The sequence below is a fragment of the Bufo gargarizans genome, chromosome 5 (genome assembly GCF_014858855.1).
Source record: "Bufo gargarizans isolate SCDJY-AF-19 chromosome 5, ASM1485885v1, whole genome shotgun sequence".
In the NCBI taxonomy this organism is placed as follows: Eukaryota; Metazoa; Chordata; class Amphibia; order Anura; family Bufonidae; genus Bufo; species Bufo gargarizans.
Genome location: NC_058084.1, coordinates 376731567 through 376759315, shown reverse-complemented (window position 1 = coordinate 376759315; position 27749 = coordinate 376731567). Strand labels below are relative to the sequence as shown.

Below are 27749 nucleotides of genomic sequence, written 5' to 3'. Positions count from 1 at the left end.
AATCCACTGACAGTTTGGCAACTCGCCACTAATGGGAACAAGTGTCAATCTGTGGTCTCCCATTGGGATGCAGGAAGCTGAGGTGTAACCAAACGGAGCAGCCTCCCCTCCCAAAGTAAACAAAACCTTTCAAAGATCCACCAGTGAGGTGAACCCTGACATATGTTCAGGAGGATCAGCCACCACTAAACCTCTGTACATGGCTACTCTTCCCTCTGCCATATTACATTTTCTACTCATACCACACAACTCCACATTGTACATTCATGCTCCCAGAATGCTCTGCTGTGGCGTATGTTGGCACCTAATAAATAAATTGTTTTGCAAGCGCGCTGCTGACTTGGGAACATGTGAGAAACAAATGCCTTGTGCAGAGCCCAAGGTGATAAGACCTGAGATTTACCACGTCCTCTTCCTGGATCACACAGAAAACATTCCTGCAAGGAAATCCAAGCCACACGTTTACCCCCTTCAAACAATCACACGACAGGATATGAGCATATTAAGTTAAGCCAGTGACTTCTCCGCTGGACTCGCCCAACAGGCAGCCCTTCATTTACTGGATTTGGCACTAATTGAAGGACTGGGATTCATTTAAAATACTGGTTCTACTTTGTGCGAGGCGCTCATTCAGAAAAAAAAAAAAAAAATCACAAAAATAAAAGAAAGTACATACATGTTACAATATAAAAAAATATTTTTTTTACAAATTCACACCTTTTTAAGGCTGGTTAACAAGGCTTGACACAGTAACAACCAACCATGGAAAGTATTTCAGCATTGGCTGTCATATTGAACATTTGTGAACTAGCAGTGTCTGTAGTCATACCGTTGGGTTATGTCACATACTACTGAATAGCTCATCACATATCGTTTACTATTTGCTCTCTTATGTATTTTCTTAAAAATATGTATGTATGTATGTAAAGCTTTCCAGAATTTATCAGAACAGGACAAGCAGCTACTTACAGACGTTTCCAGCTGATTATTAACGGCAAAGAAATGTAAAATGTCTTTGTTAAAGGGGCATCAACCAACCAGACTACACCCAACCAAATACCAGCTTGTATTGCTTGCCAAGCTCTCTCTACTTTCTGGAAGTGATGGGACCATAAAGAGGACCTGTCACCAAAAAATGCGATGCAATCTGACAGCACCACATTGTAGAGGAGAAGAGGCCGAGCAGAGTGATTATATATATATATATATATAATTTTGTCAGAAAAGGTTCACTAAAACCTGTAATTTATACATTTTTATTTCTGCTATTTCCACTCCCTGTGAACAGCCATGGGTACGGGCGGAGGAGGTTATCAGTGATTGATGGCATGGTGTGTAGCACCTCCTCTCTGTACCAATAGCTCTTCACAGGGCTGCCAAAAAGCAAAGCTATAAATGTATAAAATTTACAAAATCTTTTCCCACAAAAGTGCATTACATTTTTTGGCAACAGGTCCTCTTTAAAGGAGTATTATCGTTGTACAAGCTATTTTTTAAGCTGCACTGTTGTGCTGCTGTACGTCTCAAAATCTTAACCCATATAGTAGCAGGTTTCAGGGGTCAGCATTAAAGAGGTTTTCTGAGAGGTTACTAGTGATGACCTATCCTATCAGTATCTGATCGGCGGGGGTCCGACACCCGACGCTCAGCTTAGCCTCAGCCATGTGACGCCATGTTCATAAGTCAAATGGCCTAGGTGCAACTCAGTCCATTGAGGTGAATGGGGTTGAGCTGTGATACAGAGAACAGTCACTGTCAGATGGAGGGCGCTGTGCTTGGTGAGCTGAGAGAAGGCAGCAGCGCTACTGCCAGTGTCTTTTCAAACAGCCGATCGATGAGGGTCAGATACCACCGTTCAGATTCGGATGACCTATCCAGAGGATAGCTCATCAGTAGTAAAGTCTCAGAAAACCCTTTCAACTTCCTATTCTACTACTGTTCTGGAATGTATTGGATAACACTGGCATAATGCTGCCAGTGTTAGCTGGCCGCTAGTACAACAGTCCGACACTTGTCCGCAATGTGGACAGTAATAGGACATGTTCTATTTCTTTGTGCAATAGCCATGCGGACACGGAATACATTTCCGTTTTTTTGCCCCATTGAAGTGAATGCATCCACATACAGACCACAAAAAAAAAAAAATACGTTTGTGTGCCCTACATGAACACAAGCCCCCGTCCACGTTATCGCTCCCACTGCTTGTGATGTAGTTAGCTTGGCAGAGAACAACTGAGCATGCTCGACCATGCTGCACAGAAAGCTACAGGTCATAACCATGGGAAACTTTGAACAAAAGGCTGGCTGCCCCCCAAAAATATACTTTTATTACAGATGAAGGCAGCAAAACTGGTAATGACATTATATTACAGAGCCATTGGCATGGTAAAATTCTGTAACATACATACTACTTTGTGCATCCGGAATACCCCTTTAATGAGCTTTGCTCTCTGAAAATGGAACTGTTGAAAAATGGTTTGTAACCACAAATTATTATAAACTTCATTATGGTGAACCACAGATTTTTACAGAAGTCTTATGGCAATAAAAAAAATACTCCAGAGTGTAAAAATGGCTGCTCTGATCTCAATAAGGGATTATCAGGACATTTGTCCAAGGGTTCATACACCTTATGTTTCGATAATAGCTTCCACATTATGAATGCTCTGGTTAAAATATAATAAAGTTGAGATGGGCAATATTAATACGGAGGATTTTTCCCTCCTTTTAAGTATTTTATTTTTTTTGTAGCAAGGAAGGAATTAAGGCTTTGGCTTGAAATATGAGGCTGTGGAGGTGACTTTTAGGAAGCTGAGGGGATCAGGTTTAGTAGGAGTCATGTGGAGCTGGCCAGGAGAGTCGTGAGAACACTGAACATGACTCCCCTGAAGGTAGGTGGGCTATTACAGCTGCGAACTTCTGGTAACTGTCAAGCCCACTCTTGGTCTAGCAGTAAGTCATATATTTCATGGCAAGGCCTGGGGCGTCTTTATTCCTCTATTCCCAGGAGGCACACACTTTAATTATGCTCCAAAACAGGTCCTGAAGCCCATTCGTGCAAGTGCTGTTGTGTCCCTTCCCAGATGTCACATCCAATCTGAACACACACAAAAGCTTTTCAGTAATGAAGCAAGTTCATTCTAGTTCTGCCAGGGGCTGTGAAGGAGAAGATGGGGGCAATACTACCTGTGTACTACATAACGCCAGTTATAACGCAGGGTCAAACGGTGCCCACTTATTTCAAACTGCCTTATTGACAGATGCAATGGCAAGAAGAGCATTACTTTACTGTAAGATGTGACCCACAAGAACTGTTCCCGGTGTTATGTGACTGAATCAAATGTATCCCACAAAAGCATAAAATGTAACTATAGTAGGTAACAATATAATGCAATCTAAACTACGCCCACCGCTGTAAACCACTTGTTTTTTGTAGTACACAATGCCCCAAACTATTTGACTGTGCCTTGTTTTTCTCAGACCACACAGAAAACACTTCATAAGAGAACTGTGCCACAAGTCTGAGGGAGATTGTCGTTAATTCTAAGTAACAGCATTTCCAAGATGAAATGTCAGATCACTTAAGTGTTTGCCTAACCAAGTTAGACAGATTTCTGGAGCAGAAGAAGCCCGAAGCACAAGCAACACTGACAAATCGCTTAATCCTAAACCCTGCGCTTCCTCAGCTGCCTGAGACGGTGCTTTTTATTGCTAGTCCTACAAACTAAGCAACTTCGTTTTTATTGTAAAAATAATAATTATTATTATTATACACACATACAAATAGCGGACAATAAATAATAATCATAAATACACACATACAAATAGCTGACAATAAATAATAATTATACACACATCCAAAATCGCTGACAAATAATAATTATACACACATACAAATCGCGAATAATAATAATTATACACACATCCAAAATCGCTGACAAATAATAATTATACACACATACAAATCGCGAATAATAATAATAATACACACATACAAATAGCTGACAATAAATTAAATAAACTGACGCACCCAGATAGAAATGTTAAATTGCTGCAACTCAGCATGCAGTTATATGATGATAGTAAGAGGAGGGATTTTTCATCCATGCACTAGCTGCATTTTTTGCTGAGCCGTTGTTTGTGGCCCTACGTACAGACATGGCTGTGTGCAAGAAGTTTCATGCGCCCTTCCCACTAAGGCCCCATGCACATGACTATCTTTGGTCTGCATCTGATCCACATTTTTGCTACAAAATGGAATAAAAGTGTTTCTTTGCAAAAAGGCTCTCAGAGGTTACTTTTGGGTAGTGTATATCCTGGTGCTCGAAAATGCCTTTGTAACACACGTAAAGACATTTTGCCACGCTGACAGACTTTGACAGGGGGAGCATCATTGCACTAAGTAGTAGGATAGCTGTTTTAACGAATTGCCCGCTATTTAGGCTGTTCTGACCTAGCTGTTAAGAGATTTTGGGAGCAGTGGTTACGTGAAGGCAAGCGCACACACACACAGCAAACATTCCCCCAGACGGCTACACAGACCAACAGTAGAGAGGATTGTTTGATGCGCAGACCAACAAACAGCTCCCATAGTTTCACTGTCCACTATCCTGACACATGTGGCACCCTCATTACACACTGCTGTCTCTGCCCTGACTATTTCCAGACTCTTAGCAGAAGGAAATTTGGTGTCACAGCATCCATTACGTGTCGTGCCATTGACAGTCAGCCACCATCACTTTCATTTGAAGTGGTGTCGTGAACGAGAAACCTGGACTGGCAATGAATTTAGGCTCTGGTTGGGATCACAGGATGGCCTGGTTCAAGTATGGAGGCCACATGGTGAGCTCTTTAATCCTGCCTTTGCTGTGGAGCCCCAACTGCTGGTGTGATGATTTAGGGAGCCATTGACTATGACAGTCAGCCCCCCCTAGTAGTGATATGGGGGACACCGACAGCTCAGCGATATGTGCAGGACATCCTGCAGCCACAAGTGCTGCCTCTCATGGCTGGGCTTCCACATGGCATTGTTGAGCAGGATAATGGTCGCCCACAAACAGCAAGGGTTTCCCAACCAGATTTATTGCCAATCCATCATTTATGAGAGCAGATGGAACGCCAGCTTCAGCAACTTACGAGTGTGAAGGATCTACAGGCCCAGATGCAACATCTGTGGGCAAATGTGCTGCAAGATAACATAAGATACCTGTAGGCCTCTGCCGTATTTCATCTTGAATCCAGGCTAGAGGTAACCCAGCAGGGTACAAGAGCCCCCTTTCAATTGCACAGTTGTCCCCAATACACTTATCCTTTGCGCTCTAATAATGTAATCACATATTATCATCACAGTCTCACCCTTTTAAAAAGTGTCGAGAAGCGCAAAACTGTAGCACAAATAAGCAGTGCACCAAAATGTGTGACTTTATTTTACAACAGAAAAACATTGATTAATCTGGCCCATTATTTTGCAGAATGGAACCCAATCAATAAATTGTTGCCAAGAAAGCCTGGTGGTCTGCACACTACAACTCCCCCCATTGTCATACAGATCTTGGTTAGCCAAATGTATGCTGTAATCATAGACCAGAAAGTACGGTGGAATAAGCTGCTCCAAGACATCTATGGCGCCACTATTAAAACCCAGCCTGACCTAACCAGGTTTCCACCATCAGGCCGTCTGCAGGATTCGCGAACAAAAATTAAATGAGTTGATGAGCTGCTTTTTATATATATATTTTTTCATTGTGATGAATGAGTTACCGATCCATAGAAATTCAGATTACGTATTTCAGTTATTTTCACTATTAGTTGTAACACAAAGAAATTCTTAAAAAAAGAAATACAGTACATCTTCTAATAATATGGTCTATATTATAAAAGAACTAACATTATTCTAATGAGGACTTTAAAGGCTATTGAGACCTTTGAGGGCAATTTTATTATCATTTCATTTTACTAATTTTAAGTACATTTTTTCAATTGGTCTTTATAAAAGTGTTCAACAGTTTTCATATTAAAACCTTCACTTTCAGTGTATCTGATTGGTTTTAGATTGAATCAGTCAGGGAGCTGCTCTTGTGGCTTGATTTTACAGGGCCCTTATTGCTAAACTCCTGGCAACTCTAACAATGATAGCTAAATTCTTATCAAACTGATAAGAATATGGTTTAAAGAAGACCTGTCTTCCCTCCTGACCTGCCTATTTTAATAGCTTCATGCATTCCCCATGTAATACTGATTCTGGAGCATCTATCCTTATGGCTCTATGCTGTGCCATTCCTTTATTATTTCTACTAGAAGTTATAAATGAATTGCTAGCAGTCTGCAGTAAGGGTACAGAGTGGAGGTAACCAGTTTTTTTTTTTGGGGGGGGGTACCTGCTCAGACTCACTCTATCAAATCAGCATATAGAAATGCTCTGCAGATGCACTGAAAGTGAAGGCTGTAGAACACAAACTCTTGAAAATTTTTGATGAAGACCAAGTGAAAAAATGACAACCCACAATTAGTAAATTGCAATAATAAAAAAAAACGGTCCATAGCTTTTAACAATAATTGACATTATTTAACTATATACCCCCAACTAGAATAAAATACAAGCAGTTAAATCCTAGAAAAGTCTGTAGGAAGCATTCAGGAAGGGCACAAAGCAGTAGGTTTATTAGATGTATCCTGGGCCTCTGAATTAGAACTATCCAAGTGGAAAAAGCTTAAGGTGGGAAATGCCAGTCACATAAAATTTATGAGCCAGTAAGGAGAAGGGAAAGCGCACAGCAGAGTTCGGCATGGCTTTTAATGATGCAAATAAGCATTAATTCCATGTTAGAGGAAAAGGGGCAGCTTCCGGAAATAGTGCAGGGAGGTGACTAAAAGAAAAGCCAGCAACGGGATGGAAATTTTATTGAGAATCCTGGTTTGAATCTAAAATAAAATGTGATTTTTTTTCCCCGGAGGATTTGTATTGAGAATCCCGTTTTCTTCTCAATCAAACAGAGGATAAGAAGAGTTAATAGGGGAACGAGAGGTTAAAGAAAAGTGGATCTGAAAAGACAAAAAAAAATAAAAAATTCCACTTGAGGTATCAAAAGGAAAAATACTTTGAATGTTCGGCAGCTCTCCTCCTGCTGACATGCCAGAGAGGGAATGCATGGCTTTACGTAGTGCTGCTAGGTTACACCAGACTGTGGCCAGCAAACACAGCAAAACAGGCCCCGGATTACTAACCACAACATAATCATACCGAGATGGCGCCTGCTAAACTGGGGCTAGTGTCACTCACACAAACACCTCAAAAATTATTCTCCAAAAATTAAAAACGTGAAAAATGCAAAAAGTCCCAACAGACACTTACGTATTTCAGACACAGCGGTCTGTCCTTAGTCCTAGCTAATGTCTGCAAATCGGAAACAAAATTTACATGTCTGTTTCATTTTCCAAACATTTGCTATGACTAAGGACATACTGCATCGTCTGAAATGCAGGAGCTGTTGAGACTTTTCACATTTTTTATGTTTTTTTTTTTAAATATGATGAAATAAATTGAGATTTTGTTGTGCTGGAGAAGAATTTTTACTGCGTTTGTGGATGTGATTATACAGAGTTGTTCATATTGTCTTTAAGGCGTCTTGTTACTAGTGTTACTTAAACTGCTCAATTGTCATTAGGGCACACATTTTATGCTAAGATAAATAATTCCAAGTCACCCTAAACCCAAACAAACTGAAAGATCTGAGCAATCACACAATAAAGTATGAATGAAATCTGCAAAGCTGGGTAAATGCCTAGGAGAGCTGAATGGCTACTACGAGTACTAAATAAGCTAACAAAATCTGCTAAAACTCCTTTCAAGTCAAAGTGATTGAAAGAGTCAAAGAAAATGTTGGTTGCTACATAAAATAAAGGGGTTGTCCCATCTCCCTGGTTCACCTCCACAGCCGCGCCCAAACTCAGCACTTCCTGGAAATTCAGTACGCGGATTCATTCCATTTGATTGAAAGCACAGGCAAGCTGCAGTGTAATGACATGATCGCGCTGCTTGCCTGAGCGATCCCAGTGCTGGGTTCGGCCGCTCTGGCTTATCATAGCTGTACAGAACAGCTCCAGGGCTTCTGAAGATGTCCTGGAGCTGTTCTACTGAAACATGATAGGTTGCAGGGCGGTGGCCTGGACAGCAGCTGTGGTGCATGCGGGCATATGCTCACTCCTGCAATCTCGGCAACCACAGTAAGCAAAAGGACCTCCTCTCACTGCGCAAGCACGGCCACAGCTGCAAGGATCGCATCGCATTAGCAGCTGTATCCCCTAACAAAGAGCAAAAGACATGCCAGGAGAATGAGTAGCCAGAACTTGGAAAGAAGGCACTTCCAATAAGGAATTGTAATTGGCAAGTGCCTTCTAATGACTTTTGCTGCATGAGGTGACCCAAATATCAAGATCAGAACACCCCTTTAATGTCATGGTAAACTCACTAAAATGGGTCCTAGATGCCCAAATGTAATATTACAAATTATAATTGGCTTTGAACTCACGGAGGGTTTGCCTTTTCTCTGGATCAATACTGCAGAATAAGGTCTCATGCAGATCCACAAAACACGGATACCGGCGCATACATTCCTCATTTTGCGGAACGGAATGCCCGGCCCCTAATAGAACAGTCCTATCCTTGTCCGTAATGTGGAGAATAATAGGACAAGTCTGGAACGGCTAAAGAGTCATTTCCGTTTCTTGCGGCCCCGTTGAAGTGAATAGTTCGCTTACAAGCTGCAAAAAAATATAAATATTGAATTGAATGGATCTGTCTCTTTACAGGTAGCATTTATTTGCAACTTGTGCCACGGTTCTGCCTTTACAAAGTCACAAATTTTGTAGCAAAAATGTGGATCAGATGCAGACCAAAGATACAGTCATGTGCATGGGGCCTCAGTGGGAAGGGCGCATGAAACTTATTGCACACAGCTATGTCTGTATGTAGGGCCACACAAGAGCTCAGCAAAAAATGCAGCTAGTGCATGGATAAAAAATCCCTCCTCTTACTATCATCATCGGAACAAGGTTCTCCTACGCTATGCTGACCTCCATCAGTAAAAATAACCTGTGGTTTAGTTTCATGATCTATCAGGTTGGTGCTCAGTTTATTGCAATACAGAGCTCCAAATCCCTTGCTTCCCTTTCCACAGCCATAGTTACATTATAAAATTCTGACTCATTGATTTAAACAGATCCCAATGAAGTCAATAAGAGGAACATAAATTCATAAGTCGTGAGCTCTACAAGACGGTGGCAAGAATTTGCTAGTACAACCTACATTGAACAGTGTATGTAAAGACACCAGGACAAGTAGCAAAGTACAGAGTACCATAGTACACATTCTGAACAGTAGACAAATGGGCACAGCGTCCCCATGTGATGTAACCTATGGTCCTGGACCACAAGTTCTAAGGCTGACACAGCAAGTACCTCTTGTGTACTGTCAGCAATGTGAACTGGTATTCCTAGATGTGACCCTTAAGCAGACACCATTTGCTGTACAATAAAATCCAGAGAACCGCTGTTTATACCCAAATACTTCAGATGATGTGTGCTCTATAGATTTTCAAAAACACTAGTCGATATCATATTATTCTAAGTAGGCTTTCTGAATGTAAAACATCTGGATAGGCAAAGGTTGTTCAAGTAGATTTAGATTTCCAGACAAAGAGTCCTGATCTTCTCCTAACCATGGAAGAGAATTCCTATCCTTGAAAGAGCAATTTCCCCAACAGGAGCCTACAGCTTACGGCTTAAATCTGCAGCGCACTACAGGCCTCCCAGGCAAGAAAGGGATTACACTGAACTTCCACTTGCAAACAAAATAGACTTGTATTCCCCCTTCATCGCCCCATGGCTGCCATGATCAGATCACTCGGTCATGACCTATTCAAACAAGACTTGCTTGTTCTCACACTTTAAAACGTATGGAATCTCAAAGTGCAGCCAGGTGATGCAAAGACTTATTGAACCGCTGCCCAAGAGGAATGGAAAAGTTCTGGCAGCTACAGAGACGGGGACAGTCCATGTGGGAATATTTCCTTGCTCCTACATGAGGGCCCCCACAGCCACTGGCAGCTCGGTGCAGACACAAAGGTAGGAATGATTGCCAGACAAACCCACAGGCATCACACTGCAATAATACATTGATGGAGGTCTGAGGAACACACCACAAAATCTAAACCATCTAGGGTCACATTCAGTGTGCATATAGTAACCCCCTACTAAAAACAGCTAATCTCGCTGCTACTACACTTTAAAGGCATAGGTAAAGAAGGGCTCATAAAGGGCTCAAGTCAAATGACAACTCTAAGGAGCACTCATTTTCACCCATAAGAGACAAGACTTTTCTGGAAATCTTCATAGTAAAGGGAGCTCAAACAATGTTCACTGCTGAACATACAACTAGAAAAGACATCAGTGACATTCACTACTCCCAAAAAGTTTTTTTGGCTTGTGGGTTAAATTTCAGGTGAACCTAAAACACACTAACTTTTACAGGTGAACTTAATGAATGCACATGTCCAACTTTTCAATGTTTTAGTACTTTTCTGTAACAAGGAGCCTAACGGCAAAATTCACAACAGGTGTTTGATCCATGAAATGCCCAATAAATTTCCTGGTTCAATTAGAATTGGTATTTAAACAGTCTTCCTCATCATGCTGTTCATATTTTAACATCATGAGACCAAGACCACACCTAAGATTTGATCAACAGTACCTCACCATTGCAGAGGGAGGTGGCCACTGAGCTTAGAGTGTCACAGGGTGTCATCAACAGGTTGCAACAGAGCTACAGAGACTGGAAGAGTGACAGAAAGGCATAGAAGAGGACGTTGTTTGGCCACATCCCACACTGATGACAGCTTCATTGTGAACAATGCCCTGTGGAACCGGATGATGAATGCCACACAACTCCAGGAACATTTAAGAGGTGAGAGGCACCCAAGTGTCACGTCAGACCATTCTAAACTGTTTACATCAGCTTGGTCTGCGTGCTGGATGACCTACAAGGGTACCGGACCACACCACCAGGCACAGGAGTAATAGTCTTTCATGGGCCATAGCGCATCTACGCTGGAGGAGGGACCAGTGGGCCTCAATCCTGTTCACTGATAAAAGTCAACTCACGCTGAGCAGAAATGTTGGCCGCCAATGATTTTGAAGACCTCAAGGAGAGCGCTATGCATCAGCCACTGTTGTCACTGGATAAGCCTTTGTGGTGGTGTTACAGTGTGGGCAGGTGTGGCTAGTCAATACAGAACTGCCCTATACTTTGTGAATGGTACAGTGACAAGCCCAAACTACTTGAATTAACATCATGAATCCAGTCATTGTGCCTCTGCATGAACAACACAGGCCTAATTTCTTCTTCATGGATGACAATGCGCCATCAAGGTCACATCATTAGGGTGCCTCAAATGGAGTGGCCTGCACTTTCTCCAGACCTGAATCCCATTGAAAACTTATGGGATAAGCTAAGTCGCCGTGTAGAGGCTCGTAATTCTGTACTCCAGAATCTCAATGACCTGAGGGCTGTTCTTCAAGAAGAGTGGGATGCTATGCCTCAGCAGACAATAAGTTGACTTGTGAACAGCATGAGACGTCGTTGTCAAGCTGTAATTGATGCTCAAGGACACATGACAAGTTATTGAGACATTTACATTTTTTGGGAGGGTATACCAACCACTGGTGTTGACTTTTGTTTCAATAAATTGTTGAGAAATTGAGATGAGGAAATCACCATTGCTGCTTCTACTTAAATTCCCTACTTTCATGATATATGACTATAGTGTGAACTTTCAACGTTTTCCATAAATTTCACCTGAAAGCCAAATATAACTTTTTGTGAGTAGTGTATATTACTATGGGCACTAAAATTTTTGGTTCCAACTAATGATTATTTAATGCACAGTATATAAGTGTGTATACTACAGCTATTCCTCAGCACTTCAAGTGAATGGGAGCTGAGCTGCAGAACACCAGATAGCCAACTCAAAGTAGACAAAGCCTTCTGCTTCCTGCTCCAGTGACGGTCACCAATTTGCTTCTTGTGCCGGCAGGTGCTGCAAATGGCCGATTGGATGGAGTGCCAGATGTCAAACCACACCAATCTGATACTGATGACCTATCCTGAGGATAGGTCTTCAATATTCAAAAAGTAAAAAACCCCTTTAACAGGGTTGCCTGGTTTCAGAAGGAAACCAGACAACATATGCGATAAGCCTGCAATATAGAACAAATCGTTCGCTACTTGACAGATGCTCTGGGTCTCCCAGTCAGGTTCCACTTCCCTGGCTGCAGTGTTGATGTCATGTTGAGAACACTTGGCCGCTGCAGCCAATCACTGGCCTCAGTGGTGCACCAAAGAGGTCAGAGATTGGCTGCAGTAGTCAAGTGTTGTCGTCATGACATCACCACTTCATCTAGGTAAAAGAGCTCAGTCAGGAGAACCAGAGCAGTGGCACCAGATCTGTCAGGTATCTAACAATCTGTTCTATTATTCTATACTGCAGGCTTATCCCATGTCTTGTCAGTTTTCTCCTGAAACAAGACAACCTCTTTAGAGACCGGGCACATTTTTATCTTTGTGTTTTCTCTCCTTCCAAAAACTGATAACTTTTTAATTTTCTTTTTACTTTTCCATACCCATACACGTGCAGACACCCTAAAAATAAGATCCATGCTGATGAAACAGGTTGCCTAGTCTTAGCACTGAAACACACTTCATGGAGCTTGTACAGCTCCCAAGTATAAAGGCTTTATTGGATTCAGTGTGTAAATATCTGGCAATATCACCCAGGTCTCTGTCCTCATAAATTCAGAATTATTGCTGACTTCAGACATTATTACTTGCATTTCCTCTACCTGACAGGTCGGACTAAATGTGAATATACATACACAGCAGAGTCGTTGGTTTTACAGAAATCCATTCAAATAATGTGTGACTTTACCATAAACACCCCAAAGCCACTAATGTATCCTGAAATGTCACCTACATTTGTTTCATTTTTATATACTGAACAAAGTAGTGAAAAGGAATAGCAGGGGAAAGGGCTTTGGGGGAGATTTATCATCTCCATGCGCCTTGTTTTTAGCAAAAATAAAAAAATAAAAACGCAAGCCTCGTGAAAGCTGAGGACAGAGCACTCTGCAGTATTGATGCCCCTTTGTTTTTTCATCAAAGGCTTAGTTACCCCTCTCAGTATATATAAAAAAAAAACTGCATTATATGGAATTAGAAGTGAATACCTTAGATTTTCAAGTTCTTGCCGTTTCAGAGGTGAAGAAGGTGGAGCTGGCAGGAATTTATCGCTTTCATGGTTTTTACTGCGGAAACGAAACCAAACACTGAATTACAAAAAATGGAAATCAGTTTGCCACTTAAAGGGGTTGTCTCACCAAAAATATTCTAGTTTTCAAACCAGCACCTTGCATGTAATTAAAAATTTTGCCTAGCCACTGAGTTATTCAATAAAATGTATCTGTAAAGCGCCACCTGCTGTTTGTTTTATTATTTCTTTGTTCGACTCACTAAGAGGACTGCACTTCTGAACTGTGATAGGGAGAGCATGGACACGCCCCCAGATCTGCAGCAGATAAGACACTCCCCCTGAACTGTGATAGGCAGAGCATGGACACGCCCACTGAGCTGCAGCAGAAAAGTCACTCCGCTTGAGCTGTCAGCTTGATGTAAATCTAGCAGAGCAATGAATGGGGAGATCTCTGGATCCATGTCAGGTACAGGGCTGGTTCTAGCTTTGTTAGAAAGAGATTGTCATGTATTATATGATGTCTGATTTTTATTTTTCATGGGATAACCCCCTTTAACCCCTTAGGGACACAGCCTTTTTACACCTTAGGACCAGGCCATTTTTTGAAAATCTGACCAGTGTCACTTTAAGTGATGATAACTTTAAAACGCTTTGACTTATCCAGGCCATTCTGAGATTGTTTTTTCGTCACATATTGTACTTCATGACACTGGTAAAATAAAGTTAAAAAAAAATAATTTTTTTTGCATAAAAAAAAATGTAAAATTTACCAAAAATTGGGAAAAATTAGCAAATTTCAAAGTTTCAGTTTCTCTACTTCTGTAATACATAGTAATACCCTTAAAAATTGTGATGACTTTACATTACCCATATGTCTACTTCATGTTTGAATTATTTTGGGAATGATATTTTATTTTTTGGGGATGTTACAAGGCTTAGGCTACTTTCACACTAGCGTTCGGGCGGATCCGTTCTGAACGGATCCGCTCATAATAATGCAGACGGAGGCTCCGTTCAGAACGGATCCGTCTGCATTATATTAGCAAAAAAAAGCTAAGTGTGAAAATAGCCTGGGACGGATCCGTCCAGACTTTCAATGTAAAGTCAATGGGGGACGGATCCGCTTGAAGATTGAGCCACATTGTCCGTTCAGCTGTCCGCCTGTCCGTGCGGAGGCGAGCGGAGCGGAGGCTGAACGCCGCCAGACTGATGCAGTCTGAGCGGATCCGCTCCATTCAGACTGCATCAGGGCTGGACGGCTGCGTTCGGGTCCGCTCGTGAGCCCCTTCAAACGGAGCTCACGAGCGGACACCCGAACGCTAGTGTGAAAGCAGCCTTAGAAGTTTAGAAGCAAATCTTGAAATTTTTCAGAAATTTACAAAAACCCAATTTTTAGGGACCACTACAGCTATGAAGTCACTTTGCGAGGCTTACATAATAGAAACCACCCAAAAATGACCCCATTCTATAAACTACACCCCTCAAGGTATTCAAAACTGATTTTACAAACTTTGTTAACCTTTTAGGTGTTGCACAAGAGTTATTGGCAAATGGGGATGAAATTTGAGAATTTCATTTTATTGCCTAATTTTCCATTTTAACCAATTTTTTCCACTAACAAAGCAAGGGTTAACAGCCAAACAAGACTGTATCTTTATTGCCCTGACTCTGCCGTTTACAGAAACACGCCATATGTGGCCGTAAACTACTGTACGGCCACACAGCGGGGCGTAGAGTGAAAGGTGCGCCGTTATGGTTTTTGGAAGGCAGGTTTTGCTGGACTGGTTTTTTGACACCATGTCCCATTTGAAGCCCCCTGATGCACCCCTAGAGTAGAAACTCCATAAAAGTGACCCCATCTAAGAAACTACACCCCTCAAGGTATTCAAAACTGATTTTACAAACTTTGTTAACCCTTTAGGTGTTGCACAAGAGTTATTGGCAAATGGGGATGAAATTTGAGAATTTCATTTTTTTGCCTAATTTTCCATTTTAACCTATTTTTTCCACTAACAAAGCAAGGGTTAACAGCCAAACAAGACTGTATCTTTATTGCCCTGACTCTGCCGTTTACAGAAACACGCCATATGTGGCCGTAAACTACTGTACGGCCACACAGCGGGGCGTAGAGTGAAAGGTACGCCGTATGGTTTTTGGAAGGCATGTTTTGCTGGACAGTTTTTTTGACACCATGTCCCATTTGAAGCCCCCCTGATGCACCCCTAGAGTAGAAACTCCAAAAAAGTGACCCCATCTAAGAAACTACACCCCTCAAGGTATACAAAACTGATTTTACAAACTTTGTTAACCCTTTAGGTGTTGCACAAGATTTAATGGAAAATAGAGATACAATTTCAAAATTTCACTTTTTTGGCAGATTTTCCATTTTAATATTTTTTTTCCAGTTACAAAGCAAGGGTTAACAGCCAAACAAAACTCATTATTCATGGCCCTAATTCTGTAGTTTACAGAAACACCCCATATGTGGTCGTAAACCGCTGTACGGTCACACGGCAGGGCGCAGAAGGAAAGGAATGCCATACGGTTTTTGGAAGGCAGATTTTGCTGGACTGGTTTTTTTGACACCATGTCCCATTTGAAGCCCCCTGATGCACCCCTAGAGTAGAAACTCCAAAAAAGTGACCCCATTTTAGAAACTACGGGATAGGGTGGCAGTTTTGTTGGTACAAGTTTAGGGTACATATGATTTTTGGTTGCTCTATATTACACTTTTTGTGCGGCAAGGTAACAAGAAATTGCTTTTTTGGCACCGTTTTTTTTTTGTTATTTACACCATTCATCTGACAGGTTAGATCATGTGGTAATTTTATAGAGCAGGTTGTCACGGACGCGGTGATACCCAATATGTATACAATTTTTTTTATTTATGTACGTTTTACACAATAATTTCATTTTTAAAACAAAAAAAATGTTTTAGTGTCTCCATAGTCTAAGAGCCATAGTTTTGAAATTTTTGGGCGATTATCTTATGTAGGGTCTCATTTTTTGTGGGATGAGATGACGGTTTGATTGGCACTATTTTGGGGTGCACATGACTTTTTGATTGCTTGCTATTACACTTTTTGTGACGGAAGATGACAAAAAATGGCTTTTTTTACACCGTTTTTATTTTTATTTTTTTACGGTGGTCATCTGAGGGGTTAGGTCATGTGATATTTTTATAGAGCCGGTCAATACGGACGCGGCGATACCTAATATGTATACTTTTTTTTTAATTATGTAAGTTTTACACAATGATTTCATTTTTGAAACAAAAGAAATCATGTTTTAGTGTTTCCATAGTCTAAGAGCCATAACTTTTTCAGTTTTTGGGCGATCATGGGTAGGGTATGATTTTTGCGGGATGAGATAACGGTTTGATTGTTACAATTTTGGCGTAGATGCGACTTTTTTGATCACTTTTATTACCTTTTTTGGGAAGTAAGGTGGGCAAAATTCCAATTTCATCATAGTTTTTAATTTTTTATTTTTATGGCGTTCACCGTTCGGGTAAAGTAACATTACAGTTTTATAGATCAGGTCGTTACGGACGCGGCGATACCAAACATGTGTAGGGAATTTTATTTTTTTCATTTTTAATCAGTGATAAATGTGTTTTTTGATTTTTACTTTATTTTTCACTTTTTTCACTTTTTTTTTGACCCAGACCCACTTGGTTCTTGAAGATCCAGTGGGTCTGATGTCTGCATAATACAGTACAATATATATTGTACTGTACTGTATTTTACTTACACTTTGTCTGAACAGATCTATGCTTTCAGCACAGATCTGTTCAGAACCATGGACAGCAGGACGCCTGAGAAGGCGTCCTGTTGCCATGGGAACCTTCCCCGTCTGCTCAGTAGTGGCCAGAACTGTGCAGACGGGGAAGGGTAAGGACGGGGCTTGGGGGGCTGCCTGGAAGCTCTCTCCCTCTCCATTCGGGGGACTGCAAAGGCACAGCAGCCCCCCGATCGGAGAGGGAGGGAGCTCCCTCTTACTGTTAACCTTTTCCATACAGCGGTCCGTACGGACTGCTGTATGGAAAGGGTTAAACGGCTGACATCGCATCACCGATGTCAGCCGTTTATACCAGGGTGCCAGCAATGTGCTGGCACCCTGGTATACCCACTAGACGCCAACGATTACGCAATGGGAGGCGGGCGGGGGATCGCGATCCCGCCTACCGCACAGCCCGCAACCCTCCCCCTGCACCTCCCACCGTGCTCGAACAACTCAGGGACCGCGGGGATCAGAAACTGCAGAAATCGCAGGTCTGAATTGACCTGCGGTTTGCCGCGATCGCCGACATGGGGGTGTCACGGGACCCCCCCGCGCATTTAGCCTAGGTGCCTGCTCAATGATTTGAGCAGGCGCCGGGTTCCGATCACTGCCAGCCGCACGGCAGTGATCGAAAATGCACAGGGCGTACATGTACGCCCTGTGTCCTTAAGTACCAGGGCACAAGGGCGTACCTGTACGCCCTGTGTCCTTAAGGGGTTAAGGGGGTTTCCACGATATTAACAATTGGCTATTGTTAGGAAAGGCTATAATGTGTGATTGGTGGCAAACCTGGTAGCTCCCAAGACCGGCAGAATGAAGATAGATCGCTTTGGTGACTGGTGAGGGTGTTGGTGACCACCCTTAACCTGCTATGAAATGAAAATTGTTGCTTGCGGATTACTACTGTGGATTTTGGCCAAGCTTTCGTTTAGGCCTCATGCACACGACAGTATTTTTTCACGGTCCGCAAAAACGAGGTCCGTAGGTCCGTGATCCGTGACCGTTTTTTCGTCCGTGGGTCTTCCTTGATTTTTGGAGGATCCACGGACATGAAAAAAAAGTTGTTTTGGTGTCCGCCTGGCCGTGCGGAGCCAAACGGATCCGTCCTGAATTACAATGCAAGTCAATGGGGACAGATCCGTTTGACATTGACACAATATGGTGCAATTGCAAACGGATCCGTCCCCATTGACTTTCAATGTAAAATCAGGAGTCTCTATTCCTATAACTTTGTGTTGTAGCTTTCCTCTACTATGCCTCCTAGTAACCCATGAATAAATTGACAAACTGGGTGTTACTGGTTAGAGGTGTCATGAATATTAAGATGCTCCAGAATTGTTATTTCATGGGGAATGCAAGTATCTACTAAAATAGAGAAGGTGCATATTTGAATCTACATGCAGTAGAATCAGCTCACTGGCCGAAACGCTGAAACTTTATTCATGGCAGTGCAAAGAGATTAAAGGGGCTGTGGCTCTGGCTAGATCATCAGCATCTGACAGGTGGTGTCCGACACCTGGGATTCTCGCCGATCAGCTGTTTGAGAAGGCACAGATGCTTGCAGTAGCGCCACAGTCTTCTCTCAGCCCCCCAAGCACAGCGCCATACATTGTATAGCAGCTGTGTTAGGCCATGTAACCGATGAACGGAATGTCACATGGCCTAAGCTAAGCTGCGAGAAATCCACAACTGCAAGCGCCGGCACCTTCTCAAACACCCGGGACCCCCGCCAATCAGACACTGACGACCTACCCAGAGGATATAAAAAATCTCGCAAAACCCCTTTAAAGACTCCGGGCTGGACCTGGGAAATCCAACTGACTAGTGGTATAAGAATAGTAGTTCTCCAACACCTTCAATTTAAGGCTAAAGGGGTCATTTATTAAGCTGAAATATGCCGTTGTGCCACAATCTACAAAGTCTCCCCGCTCACGTCAGGTCTAAAAAAAAGTGGACGTGGCAGCGTGGCATGAGGGGAGGGGGGCAGGGGTCTCATTTACCATTTTTTATGCCTGTTTCAGGCGTAGAAAAAGGTCTAAATGTAAGACAGCTCTGTGCCCCTAAGATCTTAATTTATGACATTATAAAAATAAGACACGCACATCCAAGGACACTCTGCTTACATATTTAACCCTATAATCTCCTTTTAATCATAATATGGCGATTATAAGTACTTTTTTTAATATGTAATAAAAAAAAACTCGATTTTTTTATTTAATTTTTTTTAGTTGAAGGTGCTGGGGAACCACGCTTCTGATACAAGCCATTTACTCAAATTTGTTAGCGCATTCGATTTAGCAGATCACAAAACAATGAATAAATAATCATGTCGCTGATTTTTAAGGCTGATTTCACCCTTTGCAAAGCAGGGGTGGATTCTGAGAAAAATCTAGGCAAAATTAACAAGATTTTGTTGTGTTTTTTTTATGTCAAAGCGTGGCTGAAAATACATTCCACTTATGGACGTAGCTTGATGAATGATCAAACCACTGACCTGCACGCTTCAGTGCCCTCCCCACTGGAGTCGGTGTTGCCCAGCTGACTATTCTTTGCACCATTCTCTTTGCTGCCATCTTGCTGGTCCTCCGGCAAAAGAAGCAAAGCATTTCTTAAGCAAATAGCTGCAAATTCCATACTGGCTACTGGAATGGCGGAAGATTCTCCATCACTGGCAAAATAAAAAATAAATACTGTAATATTAAAATATGAAAGTAAAATGTTATAAAAAAAAACAGGCTATATGTTAAAAAAGATTTTATATAAAACTGAATTCTCTCCAAAAGACCACCACTGATCTAGAATGGATTTGCCTGGGCTGGATTTTCAATTCCTCCATATCCAATAGAATTTACTTCCCTCTAGACATGAAAATATTTTACTGCAATTTCAGGGAATAGTCTAAAAGGAGTTACTTGCTTAAAGAGGACCTTTCATTGGTTTAAGCATTATAAACTGGTATGCCTAACAGATAGGTGAATGTCTCCATGGGGACGCTGTGGCCCCCGCTATTTATGCAGCCTCATATGTTAATTTTCCCATCACAACAGGGAGCAGGAGACATCAGGGTTTCTTATTGGGTGTCTCCTTCTTCCTCGCTGTAGCGCCGTCCAATCGCAGCAGAGAACGTCACAGCCAGGGAGAAAAAAAACGCCTCGCCTTCTCCCTGGCTGTGACGCGTCTCCTGTATCGATAATAGCGGAGGGCACAGGGTCCCGACGGAGTGGCAATTTTGGGAGAAAACCCCCCAAAACATTTACATGTGGAAGCATTCACCTATCTGGTAGGCATACCAGTTTATAATAATCATACCAATGAAAGGTCCTCTTTAAAGAGGACCTTTTATCTGTTTAACCCTATTCTAATTAGGGTCTTACCTTATAGGGCGGCCCCCACTGATGTCATCGCACTATTTTTTGTTATTTTTTTCAAAGACCCCTGTTCGTCCACTGTTGTCCCCCGTTGATTTCGGCGTCTTCTATTCTAATTAGCTAACTTGGTTATACTAGGCGGAGACTAGAGCGGTTCTCTTCTCCCTGGCTGTGAGCGCATCCTATCAGAGCGCACCGCTCATAGCCAGGGAGAATCCTGGTAAGACCCTAATTAGACTCGGGCTAAACAGATGAAAGGTCCTCTTTAAATATATAAGGTATAAAAGGGATGAGAAAATTAAAGCCGTTTCACCTTTCATATAGCCGTCTTTTAGTAATCATTTCCATTACTCAGAACCCCTTGATTATCTGATCACCCTGAACAATTCTAGTCCATTCCATTACTTGAGGATTCTTTCTATTGTTTCAGCAATGGAGTCCAAAAGGTGGCCATACTCATCAGAAGAACCTTGGCAGGACTGTCTGACCATGTAATGCATATGAGGGTCTCTAGACATGCCCTACTCTTGTGTTCTCATGGGAGATGAGCCACTGCCGATGGTGTCTGGCAGCAGCTTTGTGCCCTCCCCCTATGAAGTGCACATGCCAAGTGTGAATGTATATATAGAAAAGAGAAGCAGCTCTAAAGGGGTCATCCCACGAAAAGTATACTATGTAATGAACAGGACATTTAAAATGATTGATCATTGCAATCTACATGTAATAAAAAAATATATTGCAAGTTTTTTTTTATGTACATGTTCTGCTTTGATAGCGCCCCCTGCCATTCCTGTGGGTGAAATTCTTATCCAGTTTCTCCAGCATCCAGTGATCGGTAGCTTCCCGGCGCCAGTCTTCCTTTTGCCGAATTAGTGATCTGAGAAGCAGGTGATGCGGCCTGAACACCTTCCATTTACTTCTTTATTCTACTTCTAAATTCACAGAATACATCTAAATTTATACATATATATCCATATCTCAATCTAGACAGTGGAGAGGGAAATAGCGTTACATACTATATTGCTATCTTTTAATGGAATCGCTGAGGCTGTGTGTGAGGAGTTAACAGCTGATGCACTCCTGGAAGATGCACCAGTTTGACAGTCACATGTGACAGGTTGAGGCGCACCAACAAAACTAAGTCCTTCCGATAAAGTGAGTAAAAAAAAAAAAAAAAAAATTACCCTGGAGAGCAGCATTATTTTAGGCATGGATATGGTTAACATAATGGAGTGCCTCGGGGGCTATTCACACTGCGTTTCTTCCCACTGAATTTTGGCAAGGACAGCTGGGCTGAAATTTCTAAGAAATCCCGCCAATAGCTGCGCCCCTCCTGACTCCCATTCATTTCAATGGGGAGCAGGGCTGAAGATCACAGAGCTGCATTTTAAAGCAGCAGATGAACTGAGAACGGACATGTCCCTTCTCAGTGGGTCGCGGCTTTAAAGTGTAGCTGCTATTCTATTTTTATTTTTGTAATGTATAGGGGCAGTGACACTGACTATTTTTGTAATATACTTTATTTACTGAAATCATACATTTCTATTAGAAAAATAGCTATAGGGTGGCCCATTTTGAGCCTTCGCAACGCTCCTCTGTCTTCTGTTTACATAACAGTCAGTATTGGAAAGTCTCCACTGTTATGTAAACGGGAGACAGAGGAGCGTTGCTAAGGTTATGATTAAGAACGGAAAAGTTCGAAACATGTTGACCAGCCGCGGTGGTGGGTGAGGTGCACACTTGATGTATTCATATTATGAACCCGAATAAAGACGGAGCAATCTATTGACATTTAGGATGCTGGAACTCTTTTCTTCCGTACGTTCTATAGAAGAATGGTCCGGTCTTGTCCCGTGCATCCTCGTTTATGGTGAGCTGGAAATTGCAACTTTTTTTACACTACAGCGTTGCTAAGGCTCAAAATGGGCCACCTTAGAACTATTTTAGAAATGTATTATTTCAGTAATTAAAGTATATTACAAAAATCGTCAGTATGACTGCCACTACACATTACAAATATAAAAGTAGAATGGCAGTTACACTTGAAAACTCCCCCTGCCTCCCACTGAACTGAATGATACCAGCAAGAAACCAAGCGGCCTACGGCAAAATTTCATTGTGGGTGTCCGTGCCAAAGTTCCACAGCAAAAGATTTTCTTCTAAAGTCATGGGATAAGACCCACACTTTTTCCATAAATCACTGAAAAAAAAGTCAAAAAATTTGAATTTTTGAAGCTAGAACTCTTGAGTGCAGGGCTTAATGAATACCCCTCAAAGTATATTACAAAGACAGTCTCCCTCACACTGCTCTGTGTAATTACCCAAACATAATTACAGCTTATCATGGTATGTTTTTATGAATTTACACTAGTTCAAACTTTTATCTTAGGATCCAAGAAATTAAATAATCTTACTTGTACAAGAGATTCTGAACGGATTGTGAAGCTAGGACTATTTTCCGATGATAACCCTGGCCTACTACAGACTGTACTATGCCCTTCTTGCTTGGAAGACCTTTAGCTTCCTGTTCAGGTGTCTGAAAGAAAAAGAAAATGAATAACCAAAAATGACCAAAACGACTTACTACTAGGTGCAGGACTCTACACATATGGAAAGACATAAGCTACAACTATAAAAAACATAGGTGTGACGGACTGAATCGGCACTGGGTCTGCTGGAGAGGCCTGAGGGCTAGCCTCCTTCCTATGGACCCAGAACTATGGAGACAATCCTCCCCCCCGGCTCATTATTCTACAAAAGGGAAAAATAGGTACTGTCTGCCTGTGAGTGATTACATTATCCAATTGTGTTGGTTAATTGCATCACAGGTGGGTGTTGTCTGCCTGTGAGTCATTGCGATATCCCATTGTGTTGATTAATAGTATCACATGTGTGTGTTTTCTACCTGTAACTGGTTTATGTAAAAACTGTCTCAGTCTTCCACAAGGTCCCCATGGGGAGTGTGCCTTGCTGGAAGACCTGCATAAAAGGCTGGCATGTAGCCTCATTAAAGTGTCCTGTTCTACCCTTCATTAAGCTAGTTCTTGGACAGCGTTCCATGATGAAGAGGAGGATTACCCAGATTACAGGGATGCAGTCCGGAAAGGCGTATGGCACGAGGCCCTCGAGGACGTGCAGCGTCGATGGTGCAAGAGTCTCCCCTGCGAGGAGCAGAGGTTGCGGATGCAATTGGAGCTGCGAATGCCACTACTGGCAGAGCAGCCCCTGAAGTGGTGGGTGTCGGAGCGCGAGACCCTGGAATGGCAGGAGCCTGGCTGGATGACGCATACCAGGCACTATGGGAGGACCCACAGTCGGCAGGTGGAGATGGGCCCGAGGTCTCTCTACCGGAACTGCAGGTATGCTGGGCAGCTGGCCCAGATCCCTGGCGGCAGTGTGTTATAAAAGGAGAAGAGAAAACCCAACCAAGCTGCGGCAGTTCGTGGGGTCGGCAGTGCTTACGGTGTCAAGTGGAGTGCTTGGAGTCCTCAGGAAGCACTAGGAGCATTCATCAACAGAGGTACCCAGTCGGGGTGCCAGGAGATCCGTTACAATAGGTTATGGCACATGGGAAGTTGTGGAATAAGTGCTTAGACAAGGTTATTGAGTGTACACAAGTAGAAGCTTTTGGAAATCTGTGCCTTATACCTCTATGTGATCTGGCTAAATCGATAGACTCACTTATAGGGCATTTATTTGATACTATATGCTTTTCACATTTTAATTATTAGGGTACGACCTGATGCTGCAGCTCGCTGCAAGAAGCTGAGCCATACCCGCACACTGTATTACTGGTTGCAGTGTTTCGGTGGCTTGGCCCCATGCGGCCACACTCACCATTGGGTCGTGCCTTTACTGTTGAAAAGGTGGGCACTGTCCTCTAAAGCAGGGGCTTCATGGTAACTTTGGCCAGTGATGACCAAAGAACAGTGTGCAGCTAATACAAGTGAAAGTGGTTTTTGTTGCAACAGCCAAAAATCCAGTAGTGTCGGACTGATAATTATTGGGTCGCAGCAACCCCATTCACCTCAATTATTTGCCATTCAGGCAATGCTACACACAGTGATGTTTGGTCGCAACGACAAGCCGCTTTGTAATTCTAGGCTTATTGAAAGACTTGTTTGTACATTACACATTGTCTACATAGGTTTGTGTAAGGCTACTTTGATATCTGCGTTTTTCCCAGATCCGACAGGGTTCAGCAAAAATGCTTCCGTCCAGATAATACAACCGGCTGCAGTAGTCATGAACTGATCGGTTGTATGATCTCTAAAATAGCCATGTCGATCCGTCTCTAAAACCATTATAAGTCAATGGGCGACGGACCAGTTTTCTTTCGAGTCCGAGCAAACTGATCCGGCACCATTGACTTACATTGTGTGTCAGGACAGATCCGTCTTGCTCCGCATCCCGTGCCGGACAGAAAAACGCAGCTTGCAGCTCTTTTGTGTGCGACATGGGAACGCAATGAAACAGAATACATTCTGGCGCACTCTGTTCCATTCAGTTTTGTCCTCATCGACAATGAATGGGGACAAAAGGGAAGTGTTTTCCTCCAGTATCGAGATCTTATGACAGATCTCAATAGCGCAAAGGAGAAACGCAGATGTTAAAGTAGCTGTAAAACACTAAAAGGAGACATTTATTAAGATCAGATTTTTCCACGCCGGTTTTAAGTCCCTCTGCACTGCTGGAGGAAGCGCCTCTACATAAGCTTGGCGCTTCCGCCGACAGGCCATGTGACAGACAAAGGGGTTTTGTCACTTCAGCAAGTGCCACTTATCATGTAGAGAAAGTTAATACAAGGCACTTACTAATGTATTGTGATTGTCCATATTGCCTTCATTGCTGGCTGTATTCGCTTTTCCATCACATTATACACTGCTCATTTCCATGGATATGACCACCCTGCAATCCATCAGCAGTGGCCATGCTTGCACACTATAGGAAAAAGAGTCAGCCTCTCTGGCGGCCGGGAGCATGGGAACACACATAGGCTAGTAATTTTTCCAATATTGTGCAAGCACGACCACCACTGATGGATTGCAGGGTGGTCTGTAACCATGGAAACGAGCTGTGTATAATGTAATGGAGAAATGGATCCAGCCTGCAAAGGAGGCAATATGGACAATCACAATACATTAGTAAGTGTCTTGTATTAACTTTCTCTACATAATAAATGCTATCTGCTGAAGTGACAAAACCCCTTTAACTCTACACCAGCATCCTTGCTGGCAGAGATTTAAGACATTTTCCATGCCAAAACTTGGGAAGGAAAAATATGAATGAGCTGGGCTTAAAGGGATTCTGTCACCTCCCCTAACCCAAAAAACGATTTTAAAGCAGCCATGAAGCACAGCTTACCTGGATTAGGCTGTGCTCTTTTATCTTGTAATCCGTCCAGCGGTTTCTGCAAAAAACGAATTTTATTGATATGCAAATGAGTCCTGAATGTGCCCAGAGGGGCGTTTTGTTCCTCTTAGAGAGCCCAGTACCGCCCCTCTTTCAGTGCCCAGCCCGCCTTCCTTGTATTTTCTAACTGCCGCCCCCAGCCTGCCACAGCCTCTCCTCCCTCTCCTCCCCCTCCCTCACGCCGAACGAACTCTCGCACAGGCGCAGTACCCACTGAGGGCTGCGCCTGTGCGATCAGCAGGAGACTGAGGGCAGGAGCTTCATCCTCGTCACTGGGCATGCGCCGAGCCCAGTGACGTCCGATGCTCGCTCTTCCCTGCTGACTGAGGGAAGAGCGAGCATCGGACGTCACTGGGCTCGGCGCATGCCCAGTGACGAGGATGAAGCTCCTGCCCTCAGTCTCCTGCTGATCGCACAGGCGCAGCCCTCAGTGGGTACTGCGCCTGTGCGAGAGTTCGTTCGGCGTGAGGGAGGGGGAGGAGAGGGAGGAGAGGCTGTGGCAGGCTGGGGGCGGCAGTTAGAAAATACAAGGAAGGCGGGCTGGGCACTGAAAGAGGGGCGGTACTGGGCTCTCTAAGAGGAACAAAACGCCCCTCTGGGCACCTTCAGGACACATTTGCATATCAATAAAGGTCATTTTTTGCAGAAACTGCTGGACGGATTACAAGATAAAAGAGCACAGCCTAATCAAGGTAAGCTGTGCTGCATGGCTGCTTTAAAATCGTTTTTTGGGTTAGGGGAGGTGACAGAATCCCTTTAATGCCCTCTTCCCTGCCCACACCACACCACCTTTTCTCGCCACTTTGGAAAAGTGGCGTGAGCAGGGAGAAGGCACAGATTGGCGACAAAATCTGTGACTTGAATACTCCACTATTGTGGCGTGTAACTTAATAAATGTCCCCCTAAGGCCTCTTTCACATGGGCGTCACAGATTTGGGCAGGATAAGATGCGGGTGCGTCGCAGGAAAATCCACTATTTTTCCGCCCAAGTGCAAAACATTTAAATGCGTTTTGCATGCGCGTGAGAAAAATCGGCATGTTTGGTACCCAAACCCGGACTTCTTCACAGAAGTTCGGGTTTGGGTTAGATGTTGTGTAGATTTTATTATTTTCCCTTATAACATGGTTATAACCATGGTGATGGATCATGTGACAAACCATGTGATGAGCGCAGTGACATCACCACAGGTCCTTTTCCTCAAAGAAGAGAAGAGAAGCGGGGCTGTGCAAACAAGTGGATTAAGGGGAGTTCATTTTTTAATATATTTTTTTAACCCCTCCATCACCATTTTACTAAGCATTCTGTATTAAGAATGCTATTATTTTCCCTTATAACCATGTTATAAAGGGAAAATAATAATGATCGGGCCCCCATCCCGATCGTCTCCTAGCAACCAAGCATGAAAATCGCACCGCACCCGCACTTGCTTGCGATTTTCATGCAGCCCCATTCACTTCTATGGGGGCCTGTGTTGCGTGAAAAACGCACAAAATAGAGCATGCTGCACAGCCCCATAGAAATGAATGGGTCCGGATTCAGTGCGGGTGCAATGCGTTCACCTCGCGCATTGCACTCGTGCGGAAATCTCGCCCGTGTGAAAGGGGCCTAAGTGTTTCTAATGTTGCGTGAAGTACATTATAGTTTTGTGAATTTGTATTATGCTTGGGACTGTTTTTGTATTACATAGAAATACAAATATGGACTGTCCAGCATTTTTAGAAATGCAAACCACACTGCACATAAAAACAGCTGCCAGAACACTAATAGCACTCTGCGATAGGGACACAACAGACACAGACAAGCAAAGGCATCTACTTTCAGAAAATATCCTGGTATTAGGGTACAATATTTATTTTTACTGTCAGTATTATTTGTCAAAAGTAT

General features: G+C 42.9%; 1 protein-coding gene across 2 annotated transcripts in view; it reads right to left on the bottom strand.

The window, feature by feature from the left end:
• Nucleotides 1-27749, bottom strand: part of CNOT10 (CCR4-NOT transcription complex subunit 10) — an 81163-nt gene that overhangs the window by 16335 nt on the left and 37079 nt on the right. For both annotated transcript variants that reach the window (XM_044293940.1, XM_044293941.1), the window contains 3 exons: nt 22867-22988; nt 19579-19752; nt 13279-13356 (listed from right to left, as the gene is read on the bottom strand). In XM_044293940.1, coding sequence (XP_044149875.1) covers nt 13279-13356; nt 19579-19752; nt 22867-22988 — 374 coding nt within the window. The remainder of the gene's footprint in view (nt 1-13278; nt 13357-19578; nt 19753-22866; nt 22989-27749) is intronic.